Source organism: Morus notabilis, unplaced genomic scaffold (genome assembly GCF_000414095.1).
Source record: "Morus notabilis unplaced genomic scaffold, ASM41409v2 Scaffold1317, whole genome shotgun sequence".
Classification (NCBI taxonomy): domain Eukaryota; kingdom Viridiplantae; phylum Streptophyta; class Magnoliopsida; order Rosales; family Moraceae; genus Morus; species Morus notabilis.
Window position 1 is genome coordinate 207,113 of NW_010363007.1, and position 13,791 is coordinate 220,903.

Sequence of the window (13,791 nt, forward strand, 5' to 3'; positions counted from 1 at the left end):
CCTATTAAAATTTTTCATCACCATTGAGTTTTTATTAAAATATTATTTAAATTTAAATTTAAATTTTGACCCACATAAACACAAACTCAAATAGATTCTCAATTCAAATCATAACTCAAATATACACATCCAAACACAAACTCAAGTTATAACTTTGGTCTCGTTCATTTCACCGATTCGAGTTTTCAGTTTTAGATTTCTACAGTAAAAAGCTCTTAGAAAATATCACATCTAACTTTTTCTGCTACATTGAAAAGCTCTAAAAAAATATCACATCTCAACTCGAATTAAAAATTCAAATCCACAAAATGAACGAGACCTTTAACTAAATAATAATTCTAACTCAACTCAAAATTTTCACTCAAATCACCGTAAAAGAACGATCCCTTAGAGCCAGTTTAGTTCGCTGATTCGAGTTTTTAATTTGAGTTGAGATGTGATTTTATGTGAGAGCTTTTTACTGTAGTAAAAAAGTTAGATGTGATTATTTGTGAGAGCTTTTTACTGTAGCAAAACTCAAATTCTAAACTCGAATCAGCGAAATGAACGAGGCCTAGTAAGTACTCTAGAAAATCTCGTTAAGCTGAGCAAAATAACTGTATAGTCAGTCCAATTGATGACCGAAGAGATCCAGCCGCCAGAAAGTTAAAGTCCCGAGGACAGCTCGGCGCGTGTTGTGCACTCGTCACCCGCTTCGTCTCCCTGACCTAAAAGAAGAAAAAACACGAAAGGAAAAACCCATCACTCCCTGAATACCGCTCAGGCATACATACATATATATATATACACCCACATATCTGAAGTACCAAATCGGTTGCTCAGAGTCTGCGATTTTTCCTCCTGCGATGGAGTTCGTGGACGGCCGATTCGAGCTGAGGGAGATTCAGAAGCTGGAAGGCCACACCGATAGGGTTTGGAGCCTCGCCTGGAATCCGGCCACCGGAGTCGCCGGTATTCCCTCCGTGTTCGCCTCCTGCAGCGGCGACAAGACCGTCCGTATTTGGGAGCAGAGTCACCCCGCCGCTTCCTGGGAATGCAAGGTTAGTATTTAATTTTGATCCGTGCTCTGTTTGGTTGCCGAGAAATTTGAGTTATTTCGCTGCGTGTTTTTTCGTATTTGTGGTTATGAAGCAGAAACTTGGAGGAAAATGCTTAAAGTATTGAGTCTGAATGCTAAATGTTGTTTTGATTCAAGGATTTTTAGTACAATGAAGCTGGCTTTGGTTCGATTCGATTTTCTTCAGTGAAGTGGAATTGGTTTTGGTTTTGTTTTTCTGAGATTCTTGATTCTTGGGTGTGATTTATGAACTTTGTTTTAGCGGAATGATCATTGTGTTGATCTAGCTTTTGATGAACTGATGCAATAATGCAGGCAGTTCTTGAAGAAACGCACACTAGGACGGTTCGATCGTGCGCTTGGTCACCGTCGGGGAAATTCTTGGCCACTGGAAGCTTTGATGCCACTATTGCTATTTGGGAAAATGTTGGGGGTGATTTTGAATGTGTTTCCACTTTGGAGGTATTGCTAATCCTTGAGATGCAGTTTGTGATTAGTTCGAAAGTTTGATTTTCGTGTTAGTGGTTCTGTATGATCAATTTTCAGTTGTTATAGGGCAATTCGATGTTTTTCAAGAAATATTTTCTTTTCGTTTTGTATTTAGTGTAATTTTTTCTTCATGTTTCTTAACTGCTGCCAATGGTGGTTTTGTCTATAGGGTCATGAAAACGAAGTTAAAAGCGTCTCGTGGAATGCATCTGGGACTTTACTTGCTACTTGTGGTCGAGATAAAACTGTTTGGATTTGGGAAGTACTTCCAGGCAACGAGTTCGAGTGTGCTGCAGTGTTGCAAGGACATACACAAGACGTGAAAATGGTTCAGTGGCATCCAACCGTGGATGTTCTGTTTTCTTGTAGCTATGATAACAGTATTAAGGTAATGTGAAATAACGACCGCATTCTTGTTTCTCTGCGGTCATCTTGCTAAAATGATTGTTAGTTTTTCTGTTTCTGTGGCAACAAGATTTTGTCAGTTTGATTATTCTGATGCATAAACTGTTAGTCTCAGATTTGGGCAGATGAAGGCGATGATGATGATTTTGTGTGCGTTCAAACATTAGATGAACCCAGCAAGTAGATGCCTTGGCTTCATGCTCTTGTTTTTTATCTGCAGTTTCAGCTTTTTTGTTTCATCTGCCTTATTTATTGTCTTCTTCTACTTTAACATTTTCATGAACTATATGCTTGAAATTTATTCCAGTAATGTTACTTGGTATTTTTTTGCCAGTGGTCACACTTCTACTGTTTGGGCTCTCTCGTTCAATTCTAGTGGAGACAAAATGGTTACTTGCAGGTAAGGAAAGTGTCTTTCAATCTTTCAATTTCAAGTTTATTTGGGTATTTCTTCCTAGTACTAAAACACAAGTGTTTCTTAAATAACACGAACACTACAAAAAAGGAAACCTAAAACAGTATTGGAGTGGTTTTGCAGTGATGACCTTACTCTCAAGATATGGGGAACGGACTTGGAAAGGATGCACTCTGGTGATGGTTATGCTCCCTGGTGAGGAAAATGATCACATTTGAAGTATTTTAGTAGTTTCAATAGCATTTATGCGAAGTTTTGCTATGTAAAACTACCATTTAAGATATGTGTTAATTGAAAAGTTTTAAGAAATCTGTTTAGGAGGAAGGCCTGAGTTTCACTTAAATAAAATTTACAAGATCATTATGCAGGAATGGAAAAGAATAACATGTCCTCATAACATATGTCTGCACCAGCATGAAGCTTATGAAAATAGATATTATCCTATTGAACAGTGTTCTTCCAACTATCACTTATAATTTCTGGAGTTTGAAGGGTTTTTTTTTTTTTTTTTTTTTTTTGGAACAAAGAAAAGCGATACGTTTCAAATTTACGCACTCTAATAAAACATTTCCTTGGCTTTTGCAGGAGACATCTTTGTACTATTGCAGGTTATCATGATCGGACAATTTTTTCTGTTCATTGGTCAAGGTATTGACAGTCCATATTGTTGTTTTATCGGTTTTCTTTTTTGCAGGTTTAGTAGACTATAGTTTCCTTTTCCTGAGGTAGATCTCACATGTATTTGAACCGTCAAATCTTTAAATAAACAATTAGAAGTGAAATGAAATACTGAAATTGTTTGGGCTTGTAGTCAACAGTACTCAAGGTAGAATCAAGATGAACTATGGTCTGCAGTTGACTTTCTCATGTTTCATCAGTAGATTGTCGAAAAATAAATGATCTAGACAAAAATTACATGGGCAAATTATCTATTTTTGTTAGTTGCCTTGCCCTCATACTTGCTCCTTCGAATCTGGCTGCCCAAGTTTCTTCTATCTCGATATCTATCTATTTGCTCTTTTCTTTTCTGTTTATTCAGAAAGAAAGTTCCTTTTTCCATGAAACCTCTAATCACAAATGTTAATTTATATGTGAAGGGAAGGTATCATTGCCAGTGGCGCAGCTGATGATGCCATACGATTTTTTGTGGAGGATAATGAAAAGGATGGTTTGGTATATTCTTTATCTTTGTTCATTTATTTGAGTACAACCTTTTCAGTAAATCTGCTTCTAGATATTGCGATGTTGGTTGGTGATGTGGATGATTCTCTTTTTCCATTTTATTTTTTAAAGTAAATACAAAGTTCCCTGAGATGATTAAATTCCAATCTCAATCTGTTCATAAGTAGTTGCTTTTCGGATCTCATAGAATGCTACAGGTGTCTCTTTTCCGTTTGATTAGTTTATTATTTGCTTTTCAAAGTACTGATTAAAATAGCTCTAAAGGTTGATGGACCCAAGTATAAACTTCTGCTGAAGGAGGAAAAAGCTCACGAGATGGATGTGAATTCAGTGCAATGGAGCCCTGGGGTAAGATAACTTTATAGGAATGTTAATACTTCTAATGAGATTTTGATTTCTATCTCGGAACTGAAAGTGTGTTTCCTATATTCCTAAAAAGCTAATTAACTATCCACTTCTTACTGAGCTTGAAATTTTGAATGATAGAAAGCTCTGTATTTCTATTGGTTTTTACTTTTGGCTGCTGCCTCTAGTACTGTTTTTGTACATATGACCATGCCCATTGTTTTTGTCACTGGGTCTGCTCCTACCATCACATTTAGCCACAATAGCCACCACTACGACGTTCAATATTTACCGCCAAAGCAAACTTACACGAATTCCACCATTGTCATTATGACTACCACTTTTTCTGTAATTTTCACCTACCGATTAAGATTGAGGTTACCTTTTCTTTTCTTTTCTCCTCTTTCTCTCTCTCTCTCTCTCTCTCTCTCTCTCTCTCTGTTTTGTTTTTTGTTTCAAAAGTGGGGAATCAAATTCCTCTTATGGTTGAATTAGTCTCCCTCATTGATTGTGGTTTAATTCCTTGGATAAATTACACTTTGCTGTATAAATTTTTCATAACTCCACAAGAGTTTACATTTGAATTCCAACTCTCTAAAAGCGGAATTCCTCTAATTTCATGCTTCCCGAAAATTGGGGGTTCTGCGGGGGCTTATCTAATCACTTTTTTTGTTGCCTGTGTTTACTATCTAGTTTCTCAGTATTCTTGCATTTGGGCATATTTAATGTGTAGAAACTGAAAATTGAAAAGTAAAACTTGAGAGCTTAATTTTATAGAAATCTATGGGCCCGTTTAGTAAACAGGTTCGAAATGTGGTGGTTTGAACTTCCCTGGTTTGAAATAGAAAGTTTGAAACAAATGATTCAAGTTTTGGTTCAAACTATGTGAAAACAAGGGGGGTGTGAACTCGATTTATAGGCATTTTTTGGTTTAAAACATCAAATAACCAAAACTTAAAAAGCTTTACCAAACAGGCTCTATATCTTTTGTAGAACATGTCCTTTGTTTTTTTCTTGCTTCTCTTCTGTTTATGATTTCACCTGTTTGCCCTGATATTTTCCCTTGTATTTTCGTTTTTATTTGTCAGGAGAAACGACTACTTGCTTCTGCGAGTGATGATGGGACGATTAAAATATGGGAGCTGGCATCTGTACCATACTGAAGAAACTTACAAAATTTCCTCATCAACTGTGTAATTGTAGTAGTCCTATTCTATTTTGTTCTCTGCTTTTGACAATCAGCAAAACAAAATATAGTTGGTGGGGTAACTTGTCTCTTGTAAGCGCCAATAACAATTATGTGACAATTTATGAGAACAATGATAGCTAAAGGTTTTAGTCCACAAATTTTTGGTTAATTTACAAGTTGGCATCTGTATGACTATTCGTCTCTCTCTCTCTCTCTGTGATGTAATCTCTATTTCTGTTTTATTAATGTGAAAATATCTTGCAAGTTGGAACCAAGTAACAATATTTGAAAGGATTACAACTTTAAAGCAGCATTATAGTGAACGAAGTTACATGGCCTGGTGATGAGAACCTCGGGGACTTACCATTTTCCTTTCAAGCTTCATCCAGATTACTCTCACAGTCAGCACAGCCCATGGATTTTAGGCCTTAGTTTAAACAATGCCCTCATTATGGCTCCTCACTCGCCGATTTTCGTTTTCTTTTGGTTCGCATTCGATCTATAAGCTTCCCTAAAGGAAATAGAAAGTCAGTTGGGCACTGACTAATTCCAAGTTTCTTTTTCTAAAACATGAGAAAGGGTTGTTAATCTCTACCAAAATCATGAATAAGTTTCAAGAAAATATTGAGGAGTGAAAGAAAAACTAGCTTTGGATCCAGTTGGACAGCCATCATCATAACAATTATGAGACAAAGTCATTGTACATCATCTTTTGAATCTCATGAACAATAAATCCTCGATTTTCACGTACAATATTTAGTATGAAAAATTACCGACACAAAATCTCCAAGAACATATAAGAATACAAGGAGTGTTTAACACCTGTTCTCTATTCTTAGTCGACCGGATGTTGCTCTTCTTCCTTCTTCAACCAAAGCTTCTCTAGCAGACATGATTTCTTTAGGCACAAGACAAGCATCAAACGCAGAACAATCAATCCAATCCTTCAACAGATCCTCCTGACCCCAAATATCCGGAATCCAAACCCGACCCGCCACCTCAATCCGATGTCTCTTCAGCCTCTCTCTCTCATTATCCTCTTCCATTGAAGCCTCACAAGAAGTAGCACTACTCGGTACTTCTTTACAAGGCAAGAATGAAGAAGAAGAAGGAGAATAGGAAGAACATCCCACGTCTTGTAAAGCATTATTTCCTTCAATATTGTCTTCTTGTCGGGTTTTCGGTGATGAAAGCCGTCTTTCGACGTGATCATCACCGGCAGACTTAGTCTCTTCTTGTGATGGTGGAAGTGGAATTCTCTCATCATCATTAAAGGAAGGAATATGATCTGAAGAGACTTGGTGAGCCATTATTGGTAAACTCTTTTCTTCTATCATGCAGTGGAGTGATGAAATGAAAACTACAATGAGAAAAACTTTCGCTTCTATTTTTCTATCTTCTTCTTCTTTCTTCTCTGTTGATCTTGTGTCTTTGTTGTTATCTTTTTGTTGAAAGAAGAAAGGAGGGCTTTTGGTTGGTGCGTGGGGGATTATGATGAGGAAAGGCTTTCTTTTATGTGTGGGAACAAAGCAAAGTTGGGAAATGGGTGGGAAATTAGTTTACACGTCACCCACCGCAAACTGGCTAAGCGCTTTTTGTATGGTAAGTGACAAAGGTACGTGTCCTGTTTAAAGATTTTGGATTCCAATTTGTGTGGCTTGGTTATGTGCTTTGATAATTATTTATTACTACATATGAGAGAGATAGAGAGAGAGAGAGAGGGAGGGAGAGAGAGAGAGAGAGAGAGAGAGAGAGAGAGAGACAGGGAGGGGGAGAGAGAGACAGGGAGCGCCTCAACCTTTGAACTTTCAAGGATTTTTTGGAGGATTGTGAGGTTGACGTTGATTTTGGGTAGGCACAAATAGTGGATTTGGCTTCTGGCCAATGGAATTGAAGAATTTGATATAGAAAAAAGAATGACAACTCTTCACTAGTGTATGAATAAATACTCTACTTGTAGGACACATTTTTACCTATTAATTAAATCATGTCAGAATCATATCATACTAATAAAAATCAACATTTATATTATTTTTAAGTCAACTTTGTCTTAGGACAGAAGAAAAAGCTTAAAACTAACATACAGTTTTGATCCATCAAAATTTGTTAAGTAGTATATATTTTTAAGGAATTTTCTTTATTGATAGTATCTTACTTTTTAGTCATTAAATCTGTATCAAAATCTATCTGTTATGTATACTTTTTTAATCTGGTGTAATTTTAACATGATTTATTGGTAAAAAATTAGGACTACTAATAAGGCGGACTATTAGAGAAACTCCTTATTCTCGTATCCAAAATTTAGGGCTCCTTTAGAAGGTATACTCAAATCATGATTTAAGTTTATTGACGGAAACTTTGCGAGAGAAGAAATTTTAAAATTCAAACTCTTTGTGAGATAAAGAACACTATAACATAATCACGATTTAAATTTAAGTGTAACTTACCAACAACCCTTAATGTCCCCACCATAAAATTCTCCAAATAATTAAAAGGAAAAAAAATGCCAATTGATTATTATTTTCTTATATAAATGTGATGGAGACATGTTTGGGGTATTCAATAGTAGATATTTTTTTTCTTTCTTTTTTCAAATTTTCCGTGTACAGCATTAGTACCATATACTTTTTCTTTTGGTTCTAAACGCCTTGTTTCTTTCTCTGGCCGTCATCCTCTTTCTTTCTCCTTCACACATGGTTTTCATGTAGGTGAACAAATTTAATTCTGTGTTCAAGCCCTCTGTTCTTTCTCTGGCCCTTATCTTCTTCTCTCTCTCTCGGTCACACACGTAAGATTAAGAAGATAGTTTCATGTAGCATCTTAATTACCACGAATTAGTTACTAGCTACCTCATAAGATAAACAAGACACTTTATAGTAGAAATAAACTCGGAAGCTAGTTCCGTAATTAAATGAGACTTTTTTTGATACGACTTATTTACTAATAATGATAATTTTTTACTATTAAATCTGATTGACATCACATCAGACCTACTAAAGATATTTTCTAATTAAATTAGAAAACGCTAAAGTAAGAGATGAAAGTTAGTTTTGTAATTACGTGAATTTTAATAGTGTCTTTTCTTGTTAAGAAGGGAATGAAAACGATGCTTTAACTGCCTTGATGTGAAAATAGAATGAGAAATTCACGGCGAGTTGGCGATCAAATTAGTGTAATACTACTAGCAAAAGTTGATCCCACTCTTACTTTGTCCTATCGAATGGCTCACATGGACATGTTTTTGCATGAAGGCTACGCCACACCTGCAATAGATTTGGTGTTCTTGTTTAGTGTCACATCTAGCTGCTTTACTATGTCTAATCAAATTTTCATCGTTTGATAAACAAACAAACATGAGAAACAAGAGTACTTATGTCTTGTCTTAATTTTGATGGTAATTAATTATGTTAAAAAGACGCTTAACAAGAGGAGGTTTTGCAAGTACACTGAACTTCTCCTACATGTGCAGAATTAGGGGCGGAGCTATCTTAAACCTGAGCAGCTGCGGTCTAATTGCTCCTAATAATCTTACCCAATTAAAAAACTCATTACAATTTCCGCTTATTATTTTCACCCTTAAATTGTTAAAACCATATATAATCTATTTTAATTATATCCGAAATTTTAACCTCTTTTTTTTTTTTTTTTTTTTTTTTTTTTTTTTTTTAAAAAAAAAAAAAAAAAAATTTATTAAAAACACCCAAAATTTTTTTTTTTTTTTTTTTTTTTTTTTTTTTTTTTTTTATAATCAATCAACAATGAGAATTCATTAAAGAGCCACTAAATGGTTAAGATACAAGACAAATCCAAAGCCATAAAAACAGGTGTCACTTACATGACTAGACAATATAAACGCACTCTTAACCCAACAACGAAGATGACTCCTCTAATAAATGGCACCATAACATGATACAGCGACACAGAAAAGACTCAAGATGAGCCCCATCCTAGTCCTAAAATGGACCCAAGCCACACAACACAAACTAAGAGGGGTGGGAAACTACTCTCTAACTGAGATAAAATGTTGGTAGATGGAGAAACCATCAACGTTATTACAACATTAACATAAACAAAAGAACAAAAAAACTGTAAAACCTTTACAAAAATCCCAAAAGACCAACCCAACAAGATGAAGCCCTTCAATGCTGGAAATATGTGAAGCATGGTAGGAGCGGCGTTGCCAAAAAAAAATCACCTGAAACAGCGACAAAAATGTCAGAATTACGCCGACGCATGGATCTCATGCGCCACTGACTGGCGGCACCTGCCACACGTGCCACTCTACCTTCCTTTCATCCCTTCTGCGACCTAGTTCCTAGAGTTTTAATAGAATCCCGTGGCGAACGCGTCCTAGATCTATAGTAGAAGAACGACGACTTCTTCCTCTTGAACGGCTTCATTCAGTGACTACCCACACTTTTGTCAACATGAACTTAACGCCGGTGACCTCTACGATATTTCTAAAGAATTTTAGAGGTTGGCTGCCCACCTAAAACTCTAACCACCAACTTCATAATGCATCCTCTCTCTGTTCTTGCAGAGCCTCTCTCTCTAACTTTCTCTCTCTTAGGAATGTCAAAATTTTGACTTCTATGTATACCTATAATAATTAAATTACTAAATAAATAATAATTTCATTATCCTAAATATAAATTTACATAATTTGTGACCATAAATAAAAAAAATGAATTGAACTTTATTATAAGCTTAATTTATTTGTAAGAGAAAAAAAACATACATGTTGATTCTAAAATTTGGCACAACACCGCATGTGGTGACGTACAGTGATCGGACTTCCCTACTCCACCTCCTCTGGTTGGATCCTTAGCATTGTTTGGGACAAATCCTTAGCATTGTTTGGGACAGATCCTTAACACTATTCTTCTGATGTCACTAGTACTGTTCGAGATGGATCCCTAGCAATATTCTAACCTGTAACGAAAATGGTAGATGGCCTCAGAGCGAGGGAGACATCAGTTGGTGAGCTAATGAGTTTGATATTTTAGAGTATTTTTATATCCGGGCACTGCTCAAATACAACTCAAAACCCAGAGGTAACTTGAGTATAAAGTTGTACTAGTCATATGACATATATCAAGCCCTTATAGGTGGGTAGAGCCTCCAGTGGGAATTGCGGAGGAGAAGTCATGGTTTTTCTCACGGATGCTAAAAGTTTTACTATCACATGAGCTGAATTTGCTCAAAGAAGAAGATTGTTCTTAAAATGCATCATATCTCGTAACACGTTCTCAATTCTTAACAAGAGAAGAATCTTGAACCTTTCATCTATATAGTTTTTTGTGGTACGTGGGTGCTTTGGGTTCATCTAAAATAATAGAGTTAATCTAGGACCTCTGAGATTTATTTTCAATTCCATTTTCGTCATAGTTTTGAAAATGTCTTATATTTGGTTCAAAATCTATTGTTTTGTTTCAGTTTCGATTCTTTTATTAGCTGAATGGTAAATATAGAATATGTGAAAATTAAGACTAAAATTAAAAACGGCTAAAGTTTAGAGACTAATAGTGCAAAAAACAAAACTTAACGTCCATAAATAGTCGCTAAAATGTTTTATGTTTTCAATTTTAATTCTTAATTTTTAAAGATTCTATTAAATATTTAACACATTCAATGGTCGAATCAGGTGCTCGGCCTGTTTAGTTTTGTACTCAGACCAAGTGCTTAGTCTGTGGTTAGACCCGGTGGTCAAGCCGGGTGTTCAGCCTGTTTGGCCTAGTGCTCAGCCTGTGGTCGGACTTGGTGGTCAAACTAGGTGTTCGCCCAATTTGGCCTAGTGCTTGGACCAGGTGTTCGGTTTGTTCGGCCTAAGTGCTTAGTTATCTGGGTCGAACCGGTGTTCGAACTAGGTGCTCAACCTGTTCTTTTGTCATGAAATGACCATCCCGCAACAATATAAAGGTAGATAAGCGAAGGTAAAAAAGAGAGACAAGATTTAAGAAATGTTAGTTTTAGTTTAAATTTTTTGGTTTCGCTCTCTTGAATTTTTTGGACTCTTAACATTGTATGGAAAAATAAGTTAGGTAAGAATTAAATGAGAGATTACAACTTACTAGTTTCTAAGTACCGTTATTTTTTTTTTTGGCAAAATACATAATGTAACATTTTTTATCGGTGCTTTTGAAGCAGATAACATAATATCAAACTTAATAAATTATAGCATATTATTAATTTTAATAGTTTGCTTCCCAAATTTACCCTTAAGATTTTTTCCCTTCCTTTTTTCTCTTCCTATTTTCTCTCTCTCTTCTCTCATGACCCCTCTCTTTCTCTCTTTCCAAAAATCTCTTTCTCTCTTTCGCTTTTTGATTCTCTCTCCTTAGTCCCCTCTACGACCCTCTCTCTCCTTCGTGACCCTTTCTCCTCCACCAGTTGCTCTCTTCTCCGCAAGTCCCTCTCTCTTCCGCGACCCTCTCTACTTCACGACTCTCTGTGCTATGGTGTTTAGATCAAAGATTGCGATCTCCGATCGTTATTAAGCAGATCTGGTTCTTCTCCTTTGCTGGTGAAGAAAACAACCTTGCTGGTAACATAGATCTCGACTGAGGAGAACCGATGTCGTGGAGGGTCTTTGTTGAGGAGATGCTTGCGAATCGGCGCCGGAGAAGAAGGTCGGCCTTGCATTACACAAATCGGCATCAGAGAAGGAGATTGACATCGTGAAACAGCCTTGACCTAGACATCGCGTGTTCGGCCTTTGTTCGTGACGAAGTTCTCTGGTGAAGACGATCTGTGAAGGGGTGGAGATATTTTTAAGGTTTCTGTCAGATATTGATGTTTTCTTGTATCACTGCTACTACTTCTCCATTCACTCCAACTAACTCTGGCCATGAGATCTTAGTTTCTAAATAAACACATATATATGTATATATATGTATATATATATATATAAATTGTGATTAATATGTGAAAAAAGAAGTAACAATAAGATGAATTTTGTTTATAGTAAACTATTTGATGCACAATGGTTGTATATAGTGTTTGTTATCATATTTGATTTGCAAGGTTTTTGTTTGTTTGATTCTTAGTTTGTCATTTTATCTTGATCTGTGTTCGTGAGTTTTGTAAAGTATTTACTAGATTGATTATGGTAAATACTCTGAAATTACCATAGAAGTTACAAGTTTAAATATGATAAATACTGTATTTATCAGTAAATATTTCACTGAATTCAAGATCGAATTTGGTAAATACTATATTTATTAATAAATACTTTACGAAATCTAATTTTCAATGTGATAAATATTATATTTACCGGTAAATACTTCATTAAATTCAATTCTTGATATGATAAATATTGTATTTATTAGTAAATACTTCACTGATTTGAGTTTGAATATGGTAAATATTGTATTCGTCGTCGGATTTGGTGCTCGAATTTTCAGATAAATATGATATATACTAATAAATACGGTATATACCGGTAAATACAATGTTAAACGGTCACCAGAGTCTGTGGCTGGATTTTTGAATAAATATGATATTTACTAGCAATTACAATATTTATCAGTAAATACGGCATTTACTGATAAATAGAGTATTAAACGGTCGTCAGAAACACAATCGCCAGAAAACGGTCACCAGTCACTGAAAAACGGTCACCGGTCGCTGGAGTTGATCCCCGGAGCCGGCTGCCAGTCCCGGTCATGGTGGACTTAACTATAATCTACTTATTTTAAAAAATATTCTATAATTTTATTTTTTTTTTAAAATAGATATTTAAGGAGGAAGAGTGAGGTGGAAAAGGAAGTTTAGGGGTATTTTTTTAATTTTTAATAATGTTTAAAACTTTAAATATCAAATTAGGTTATGATTTACTATTTTTAAAAAATATCCTATAATTTACTAACCAATTTACAGGCCCCGTTCGATTCGCTAATTCGAATTTTTAATTCGAGTTGAGATGTGATGTTGTGTGAGACCTTTTTACTGTAGTAAAAAAGTTAGATGTAACTGTTTCTGATAGCTTTTTACTGTAGCAAAACTCGAATTCTAAACTCAAATTAACGAAAAGAACGGGGCCTAATTATGCTATTTCCCTTTTCTTTTTCTTTTTTTTCCTACAGTAGGATTTTGTCGCTTGGTTAGATTACATCTTTTCTAAAGGCAAACATAGACTAAAAGGAAAAGTATAAGTACAAAAGGAACTATAGTGACTTCACCAATAATGGAATCATTCTTGAACGTTACTCTTTTCGGTATATATGTACAAATTTCTATGGTGGGTCATATTGTCTTTGGAAATTTGCGGCAAGTGGAGCAAAATGTGCCAATGGTTTTATTTTCTCTGGAGAATATGTGACAGCCAAAATGTACTAAAAATTTCATATGCACCCAAAAGGTTTACTGTGAAGAAGAGTAGTCATACTTAAACATCACAACATAAAGTGGAGCCCAGTTTCTTCCATCACATTTCTTCTTTTCAACCTGTTTCATTACTATATGACCATATGCTGATGGAATCCAGCCACTCGTAAAAATGTGGTTGTGAGAATAAATTCAAAAAAAAAACAGAGATAGAGAGAAAAATCAATTTAATTTGTCTGCGAATGTCGACAGTGCAAATGGAAAAATCAAGTTGTAATACAAAAAAATAAAAGATAATTCTTTATAAGCATTAAAATATCAGCAGTCCTTTAGGCATTCATGTTAATATTCCAAAGTGAAGGGTTAGGAATAGGAGGTGTGGCC

At 35.4% G+C, this 13,791-nt stretch overlaps 2 protein-coding genes across 3 annotated transcripts; one reads left to right on the plus strand and one right to left on the minus strand.

The window, feature by feature from the left end:
* Positions 1-595: 595 nt before the first annotated feature.
* On the plus strand, positions 596-5,285 carry LOC21398493 (protein CIA1). 2 transcript variants are annotated; one of them, XM_024169017.1, is made up of 10 exons: positions 596-1,040; positions 1,373-1,519; positions 1,716-1,934; positions 2,061-2,131; positions 2,286-2,351; positions 2,490-2,561; positions 2,952-3,014; positions 3,464-3,539; positions 3,813-3,896; positions 4,982-5,285. In XM_024169017.1, the coding sequence occupies exons 1-10, from the start codon at positions 846-848 to the stop codon at positions 5,054-5,056; spliced, it is 1,068 nt and encodes a 355-aa protein (XP_024024785.1). In that variant the 5' UTR covers positions 596-845; the 3' UTR covers positions 5,057-5,285. The 2 variants fall into 2 exon arrangements, with proteins under 2 accessions (XP_024024785.1, XP_010101568.1); XM_010103266.2 differs by having other exon boundaries at positions 2,067-2,131.
* Positions 5,286-5,527: 242 nt separating this feature from the next.
* LOC21398494 (protein BIC1) lies at positions 5,528-6,514 on the minus strand. The gene is made up of 2 exons (XM_010103267.2): positions 5,905-6,514; positions 5,528-5,593 (listed from the first exon to the last, which is right to left on the minus strand). The coding sequence occupies exons 1-2, from the start codon at positions 6,417-6,419 to the stop codon at positions 5,542-5,544; spliced, it is 567 nt and encodes a 188-aa protein (XP_010101569.2). The 5' UTR covers positions 6,420-6,514; the 3' UTR covers positions 5,528-5,541.
* Between the last annotated feature and the right edge of the window lie 7,277 nt (positions 6,515-13,791).

Excerpts from the sequence above, each read along its gene's own strand:
- LOC21398493 (XM_024169017.1), top strand. The coding sequence starts at position 846 with ATGGAGTTCGTGGACGGCCGATTCGAGCTGAGGGAGATTCAGAAGCTG. Across the intron at positions 1,041-1,372 it reads CCGCTTCCTGGGAATGCAAG|GCAGTTCTTGAAGAAACGCA; the intron begins GTTAGTATTTAA and ends GCAATAATGCAG. Across the intron at positions 1,520-1,715 it reads AATGTGTTTCCACTTTGGAG|GGTCATGAAAACGAAGTTAA; the intron begins GTATTGCTAATC and ends TTTTGTCTATAG.
- LOC21398494 (XM_010103267.2), bottom strand. The coding sequence starts at position 6,419 with ATGATAGAAGAAAAGAGTTTACCAATAATGGCTCACCAAGTCTCTTCA. Across the intron at positions 5,594-5,904 it reads CGACTAAGAATAGAGAACAG|GGAAGCTTATAGATCGAATG; the intron begins GTGTTAAACACT and ends TATTTCCTTTAG.